The 9,095-nt window shown below is 36.2% G+C and overlaps 1 protein-coding gene across 1 annotated transcript in view; it reads right to left on the bottom strand.

Annotated features, from left to right (window-relative positions):
* The window catches only part of SYDE2 (synapse defective Rho GTPase homolog 2), a 38,980-nt gene that overhangs the window by 6,811 nt on the left and 23,074 nt on the right, over window positions 1-9,095 (bottom strand). The window contains exon 4 of the mRNA XM_023509884.1: window positions 2,217-2,442. Within this exon, the coding sequence (XP_023365652.1) occupies window positions 2,217-2,442 (226 nt within the window). The remainder of the gene's footprint in view (window positions 1-2,216; window positions 2,443-9,095) is intronic.

The raw sequence follows: 9,095 nt of genomic DNA, 5'->3' as shown, positions 1-9,095 counted from the left end.
AAAAAAAAAAAAAAAAAAAAAATTCCTTAAATAGTTAGACACTCTATATAAAATGCATATGAATGCATTTCAAATTTCAGCCTGAAGGCTGGGCATGGTGGCTCATGCCTATAATCTCAGTATTCTGGGAAGCTGAGTTGGGTGGATTACAAGTTCAAGACCAGCCTAAGCCACAGGGAGACCCTGTCTCTAAAAATAAAAAAAATTTAAAAAAATAGTGAGCTCCCAGCTACTTGGGAGGCTAAGGCAAGAGGACTACTTGAGGCCAAAGAATTTGAGGTTGCTGTGAGCTATGATGCCACAGCACTCAACCATGGGCAAAAAAGTAAGACTCTGTCTCAAAAAAACAAAAACAAAAACAAAAAGCAAATTTCAGGCTCAGTTAAAATGAATCATCAACTCTTTCCTCTCTTCTCTCTTCCAAAATGGCACAGGCTGTGATAGAAAGGGGATTAGAACGAGAGAGTTCATTTTTAAGTACAGATAAGTCCTGTAGCTGTAAACAGAGGCTATCATACTTCAGTAGAGGAAGTTAGCCATTTCAGAACAGGGTCAGGTTCTATAATAGTCCAGATTATAAAAGACTTTTTTTAAAGGCCAATGTGCTTCTTAACTAATATATATTTTAAGTAGACAAACTTCTGAAATGTGAATAATACAGTCAGAAATGAAAAGAAAATTTATTAAAACGACCTACTTTTTTAATCCTTAAAAATGAGAGCACATTCAGGAGACCAAAGTAAACTAGTGAATAAAGTTACTGGGCTTAAAGCTTCTACCACTCATTCTTGCACTTTCTGCTCCATATGATAAGAAACGTAGGCAAAATCGGCCTCTTCTGGATAAACTCATGTCTTTCTCTTATTCACCCTTCTCTTCTAAGGAAAAACAGCCAAAGTTAGGCGAAGGCTGGTTCTGCAGACACGGCCATACTTCTATTTCTCTCCTACAGGCAAACCTAAAGATGCTGGTCCCATGGGGCAGCACCTATGGCTCAAGGAGTAGGGCGCCAGCCCCATATACCGGAGGTGGTGGGTTCAAACCCAGCCCTGGCCAAAAAAAATAAAATAAAATAAATAAGATGCTGGTCCCAAGATTGAGATTTGGGGGAGGGAACAAATAAGAAGAGGTTAGGAGGAAAAAAACATGAGGTAGAGGAGGTATTGCTTAAACAGCATAAATCTAGAAATGCTTTCTTTAACAGAATAAATCTAGAGGCTCAGCGCCTGTGGCTCAAGCGGCTAAGGCGCCAGCCACATACACGTAAGGTGGCGGGTTTGAATCCCCAGCCTGGGCCTGCCAAACAACAATGACAGCTGCAACCAAAAAATGGCCAGGTGTTGTGATGGGCGCCTGTAGTCCCAGCTACTTGGGAGGCTGAGGCAAGAGACTCGCTTGAGTCCAGGAGTTGGAGGTTGCTATGAGCTGTGATGCCATGGCACTCTACCCAGGGGGATAGCTTGAGGCTCTGTCTCAAAAAAAAAAAAGAATAAATCTAGAAAAGTTCCATCTTTTCTGTATATGATTTTAGCCTAGGCATGAATAAATACTCCCTGTAAGTTTTTCACCTTTTTATTTTTATTTTTGAGACAGAGTCTTACTTTGTTGCCCTTGTTAGAGTGCTGTTACATCATAGCTCACAGCAGCCTCAAACTCTTATGATCAAACGATTCTCTTGTCTCAGCTTCCCAAGTAGCTCGGACTACAGGCACCGGCCACAATGCTTGGCTATTTTTTTTTAGAGATGAGATCTTGCTCTGGCTTAGGCTGGTCTTGAACCTGTGAGGTCAGGCAATCCACCCACCTCGGCCTCCCAAATGCTAGGATGATAGGTGTGAGCCACCGTGCCCAGCCTCCCTGTAAGTTTTTTAAAGTTTATTGTTATCATATTATTATAATTACTGTAATAATTGCAATATTTTATAATTAATTATGCATTCATTATAGAAAAATTGGGAATATATAGAAAAGAAGAATGTAAAATTGCACTTATCAGTATCTAAAGCCAACTATAATTAACATTTTGGTGTATTTCCTTTTAGTATATTTTAGAAGTGGAAATTTTTTGGTATACATGGCTTAGCCTTAAGACTTAAAAACGGTAAAGGCAGAGCCTAATTTGTAAGCGCCACAAATGTCAACTAACCTAAAAAAGTATTTGTAGTCTTAGAGCTAAATATATAAATCATTGGCTGGCTTTTAGGAAAAATATATGCCAATCATGCTTACCTTCTCAATCTCTGGCAGACAATCTAGCAGGTCAACAGCAAACTTAGAGTCACTGGGGTCATTCTCACAACCACTGGATGACATCTTCAAAGGACTTTTTGCCATTGCATCTAACACAGCCTCATAAAGCTGCTTTGTTATCAGAGGAGAAGGAAGTTCTCTTAAATAATCCTTAAGAACACCTTTAGTAAACAAATCAGAGGCAGTTGGGGACTGAACTTCAGTATGAAAGAAAGAAGTATGGTGATTTTTAAAAATTTAGGTATTAAAGCAGCTAATTTTTAATATTATGGAGACAGTAAAAGTAATATAAAAACAAAATATTAGAACAAAACATTAGCATTTTGTATTCTTTTAAGGTAACGGCATAACTGGCCTTTTGTTTTGAAAGCATATTAATAAATACACATACATAATTTACAGTTACCATACATATTAGTTTAATCATAAAGTAAGCTACTCTTAATACACATACCCTTATTCATCCTGCCTGCCTATAAAAAGCTCCTCTAAATATATGTAAAATAGAAGTTAAGAAACAAGACATACTTATGTTAATTGAAAATTATTATAATTATTCAAGTGGTGAATTTCTAGATTTTTAATTGACAATTTAAAAGTTCCAAGGATCCAAAACCCTTCCAAATAAATGCAAATAATATAAACATATTTCCTCTTTAATACTGGAGATGTGTCTTAAATAATATAATGGACATTTGGATAATTTCTTATGCTATATTATCATATAGAAGGAAGCAATCATTCCTAAAAGCAAACAAATAAAATTCAAAAGCCAAGAACAGAAAACATCAGACTTGTCACCATAATAGTAGTGACAGAAGTCAATTACAAACACACCACAAGTGGTTTTGAACCAAGAGATATCACCTATAATACAGGAAACTGGAAAGAATAATGGTTATTATACGTAGGATATAAATCAGGTGGGTAAGATACTGGCTAAACGCTGGATCGTGATCACAAGAGAAAGAGGAGGTATTCGTGACACTGAAAGCCTAAATATTATACAATATTGAGTCAGAGCATGTCCTCAGCTTACCTAAGAACCTGGTTTGAAAGTTCAGTTTGAACTTAAACATGATTATGTAGGGTGCTTACTGTCTGATAATTTTTAAAAATAGCAACATGGTTCATTAGTTTCTTATACATCTTTATAGCGTTCATTTATGCAAATATTGTTTCCTTTTATTATACAAAAGATAGCCCATATAAATTGAGTATCCCTAATCCAAAAGTGCAATATCTGAAATGCTTTAGTCAACATTTCCTTTGAGAATCATGCAGGTGCTCGAAGTTATAGATTTGGGAGCACTTTAGATGTTGAATTTTTGGATTAAGGATGCTAAACTAACAATTCAAATGCAAATGTTCCAAAATTTAAAAAAAAATGAAATCTAAAACCCTGCTGGTCCCAAGCTTTTCAGATAAGGCATCCTTGAAACATATATCCTGTTTCATTTCTTGCTTTCTCATTTTAAATCATACCCTTGAGATCCTTTCAGTATATAGAGAACCTCCTCAATCATTTTTACAGCCATATCACAGTATTCCAAGACATGGACATCCCACAGGTTTATCTACTCAATCCCTTACAGATGGATACTAGGATTATCGCTAATCTTTTGTTATTCCAAAACATGCCACAGTGAATGACCTTGCATACATCACTTTATATGCATGCAGTTATGAGCTGCTAAGTCAAAAATGCATTTGTAATTTTGAGGAAAAATAATGTTTTTTCTCTGTGTTTGGAACTTGAGCATCTGGGTGGATACTAGCAAGCATTACTTGAAATAGGGAACAAAAGAGGAATAAAAAACATCCAGCACCCAAGACGGTAAAATTTATATTTGACATCCAATAAAAAATTACCACATATATAAATAATGGGGCAAATATGACCTATAATGAAGAGAAAAATCAAATGAAACCAACCCAGAAAAGATACAGATGATAGAATTAACAGAGAAACACACAAAAACATTTGTTATAACTGTATTTCATATGTTCATCTTAGAACAAAGATGGAACTTGTTAAGTAGAGACACAGAAAAGTATTTTTAAAAACTCAAATCAAACTAGTCTAGGAAACCTGAGACTAAAAATACTAAAAATAAATGGGATAAATATCAGAAGAGACTAATTATTCGAAGACATAGCAATAGAAACAATCCAAAATGAAGCAGAAGGGAAATAAAAAATAGAATTATCAGTGAGCTGTATAATAACTTCAAGTGGCCTAAAATATGTGTAATTATAATTTTCAAAAAAAAGGAAGAGGCGGGGGCAGGAGGGCGATAGTAGTGTAGAAACAAAAAAAAATTTGGAAAAAAAACAGACAAAGCCACAATCAGAGTTAGAGATTTTAACACTCCTGTTAGCAAGGAGAAGGATATGGAAGACTGGGACAACATTACTAACCAACGGGACTTTATTGATAGTTACAGCACAGACTGGCCAAAGCCACCAGAATATTGAATTCTTTTCAATAGCTTAAATTGAACATTTACCACAAGAAAATCATATTCAGGGTATTAAAGTAAGTCCAAATAAAAACAAAAGCTTTTAAGACCTATGAAGTATGTTCCCTAACTATGAAGGCTTTGCCGGTAGGTAGAACTCAGTAAAGACAGCAAGGCAAGGAAATTGAGGGCATATGCATGAAAGTGGCTGAAATGAAGAAGCCTGAAATCTAATGTAACCACAGAGGAAATTGTAAGAGAAAGGAACTGACCAAGCAAAAATAAATCAAAGGATGACTAATGAAGTGAAAAGCAAGAGTCAGAAAAAACCTGAGGGATAGAAACTGTAGCTCTACAATGAAATGAATTCAAAATTTGAAGCCAAAACAATTCTAGATAATGAGAACCTAGATAATGTTAGGAGTAGTCACTAAAGTAGAGCTGGCATAAAGGTCACTGGGAATCTTTGTAACGGATAGGAGGAACTGATAATCTAGGCTTCTGAATTAGACATTTGTAGGATAGGATTATGGCATGACTTGGGGTAGAAATATAACCAGAGTTGAGATATCAAACATAGGTCTATAAAAAGGCAGATGTTTGTGGCTCATGCCTAAAATCCTAACACTCTGGGAGAACAAGGGTGGTAAATTGTTTGAGCTCAGGAGTCTGAGATCAGCCTGAGTAAAAACAAACCTCCATCTATACTAAAAATAGAAAGTGTAGCCGAGTGTGGTGGCGGGCACCTGTAGTCCCAGCTACTCCACAGGCTCAGTGAGGCAAGATGATCACTTGAGCCTAAGAATTTGAGATTGTTGTGAGCTATGATGCCATAGTACTCTATACAGGACAATGGAGTGAGACTCTCAAAAATAACAAAAAACAAACAACAAAAACCCCCAATTAAAGTAGGATTAAAATCAGAAAAAGACATGACCAAATAAATTTTTTTTTTATGTCAAACATTTTATTTTATTTTATTTTATTTTTTTGAGACAGAATCTCAAGCTGTCGCCCTGGGTAGAGTGCCATGGCATCACAGCTCACAGCAACCTCCAACTCTTGGGCTTAAGTAATTCTCTTGCCTCAGCCTCCTGAGTAGCTGGGACTATAGGAGCCCGCCACAACGTGAGGCTAATAAATTTTTATGTACTAAACCTAGATACCGATTGTGTAGCATTGATATGAAATCTATTTTACTGTGAGCAAATACACTGAAATCAAATTTCCTCCTCACCCTGCTTATGATCATAAGCAAGAAAAAAAAAAGAAAGATAAAATAGAAATTAAGAAAAAAAAAATAAAAATAAATTTCAAAAAGAAAAAAATGAGAAAAAATAAATTTCCTCCTCAGAAGACTTAATCTTTTTTAACTCAGCGCCCTTAGCGAAGTGATTAGGGCACCGGCCACATACACCAGGGCTGGCGAGTTCAAACCTGGCCCACGCCTGCTAAAACAACAATGACAAAAACAACAACAACAACAACAAAAATAGCCGGGCACTATGGTGGGTGCCTGTAGTCCCAGCTACTTGGGAGGCTGAGGCAAGAGAATCACTTAAGCCCAAGAGCTGGAGGTTGCTGTGAGCTGTGATATCAAAGCACTCTACAAGGGTGACGTAGTGAGACTCTGTCTCAAAAAAAAAAAAAAACTTACTCTTTTTAATAATCAGTAAATAATAAATATTTCTACTTTTTAAAATTCTCTTCTCATTATCTTTAGTAAGTAAGCTCTAGAAACAAGTATGAGTAGACTTCATAGCTTAAATTTTGTACTTGATGAAAAAAACCTGGTTTGTCTGGAGCATTTCATTCTGTGTTCCAGACAAACCAACTACGAAAAACACATTAAACGGTGAACAAACTCTATTATTCACTTCATTAATTTCTCATTTTTTAGACCTACTGAACTATTAATTATATTTCAAGTTTACTCAGAAATGTGAGTTCATGTGGAACAAACACATGAGGCAACACCATTACCAGCCAATTCCCCAAATCAACAATAGCCTTTATTTTGAGGCACATTGCCTTTGTGTCATGCAATTCCAATGGTATTTCTCAGACAAATCTTAAATCACTTCATTGGCTTTTTATCAAGAAAGAAAACAGCTCTAAATTCTTTAGAAAAACAGCTCTACTGAAATGGAACAGTACAAAGAATGCAGCCAAGAAATACTCAATTTACAAATGACAGAAATTCACAATTTTAGAAAAGAATGTTATAAATCTAACATTCACTTACCTAAGTTTGTTTGTATATTCTGCATATGCTGCAAATTTCCAAAACTAAGAACCCTGTTCTTCATTTTGTCTTTTTTAATTATACATGTTTAACATAATTTTTATTCCTAAGAGAAGGCTTCCCAAGACAACATCTACTTCTACATATAGTGTGTAAGTTCCTGGAAATTGGAATTTATAAAATTTCTTTCATGAATTCATAAAATTTGGGTATTTGCTAATTTTTAAAATGATATATTAACAAGGTAAGACAATTCCATTAAAAAAAAAGAAAATTCCACTTTTTAAGACATCCCACTATTTTTGTAGAAATAAGCTTCTCCCTTTATTCAAAAAAAGAAATCGCTATTTCTGATTTGGTGAAACATACACATGGAAGAAAAGAAAAGTGCCTTGGTTTGCTTTCTCTGAGTATGAAATGCTTTGGGTATCCAAGAATAGACATTAAATACTTTATGAAAACACAGTCATTCAGCCTTCAGAGAGTGGGAATCTCAACAATTCGGAAAGCCTCAATCTTTAAAGTAAACTATAAGGATTTCAACCAAAACAAATCTCTTTAAGATGTACAAGCTGAACGTTCTTTAAGTTCTCACCCAAACAACTGTATTTCAAATAAGAAAGGAAATTAGAAGAGATTAATAAACATCACTACAGTAAGAAAAGACTATGGCTGATAGTGGAAGAGAGCTGTCAAAATACATAGAAGGTTTGAAGATACACACTGAAGCATCTCTAGGTAAAGGATACGATGTCTGGGACTCACTTCAAAATGATCCAGGGCTGGGTGGGAGGATGAAATGGCCAGAGTATCAATGACACAAATTTGGTTACATGTTGGTATTATGGAAACCAGGTGACAGACAAAGAGGGCTTATAATATATGCTACTGTTGCATGTTTAGAAACTTTGATAATAAAAAAGTAAAACAACAACGAAGGCCAAAGTGGAATTACAGGCCAACAGCCCTGAAGATTATCAATATGAACAATCTCTTAATGGCCAAATTCAAAGGCCCTTTCTTTTTCTTTTTTTGAAACACATTCGCCCTCAGTAAAGTGCCATGGGTGTCATAGCTCACAGCCACCTCAAACTCTTGGGCTTAAGTGATTCTCTTGCCTCAGCTTCCCAAGTGCCTGGGACTACAGGTGCCCACCACAATGCCCAGCTATTATTTTGTTGTTGTTGCAGTTGTCATTGTTATGCTGGCCCGGGGTAGGTTCGAACCCTCCCTTCAAAGGCTCTTGTCTATTCTCATCTTACATAATCTCTCCACAGAATGACACTGCGTCATACCTTTCCTTAACCTCTGTTGTCCTGTACTTCCCAAACTTTCTGACTCCTTTCCACTCAATCTCTTTAAGTGTTTCTTCTTTCTTTGCCTACCTCAAAAGTTTGGAGATCTCCCAAATTTTTGTCTTTTCAAATGTTATGGACAATCATAAGGCTTTAATTACACCTATACCCCAGCAACCCTCAAATTGTCATGCTCCCACCTCTCATCTCTCAGGGATACTAGAAGTGCATTTCCAATGCTAAACACCATTATGAATAAAGACTCCCCAATTGGTTAGACCCACAGTTGGTTGGGTGAGAATTTGGTCTAACAACTAACGAAGCTCAAAGTCAAGTTCGTCTCGGTCCTCTCTTCCCATCCGTCTGATTCTACTCCTTCCTAATTTCTACTGTAACAAGCCTCCTTTAGCTCTTACCATCTCTTTTCTGGGACTCCAGCCAAGGCTTTCCACCTGGTCTTTTCTAATTTCAATCTATCACAGAGTTGCCAGATTAATATTCCTAAAAAAAAAAATCTCTAATAATTGTATTCCCTTACTCACAAATCCTTAATGGATTCCCCCTGGCTAGTAAACAAATCCAGATTCTCTAACCGGATAGTCAATGCCCTTTCCATCACCTAAGCTCCAGTCAAACTCAACTGCCATGGTATTTTACCTATTCCTCTGTGAAAATACCCTTTTCTTTCTGCTAGCTGCCAAAGCTAATTTATTTATTTTTTTATTTTTATTTATTTATTTATTTTTTGAGACAGAGCCTCAAGCTGTCCCCCTGGGTAGAGTGCTGTAGCATCACAGCTCACAGCAACCTCCAACTCCTGGGCTCAAGCCATTCTCCTGCCTC

Source organism: Otolemur garnettii, unplaced genomic scaffold (genome assembly GCF_000181295.1).
Source record: "Otolemur garnettii isolate 467f Iridium unplaced genomic scaffold, OtoGar3 scaffold00010, whole genome shotgun sequence".
Classification (NCBI taxonomy): domain Eukaryota; kingdom Metazoa; phylum Chordata; class Mammalia; order Primates; family Galagidae; genus Otolemur; species Otolemur garnettii.
Note: the sequence above shows the minus strand (reverse complement) of the source record. Positions and strands in the feature narration are given on the sequence as shown.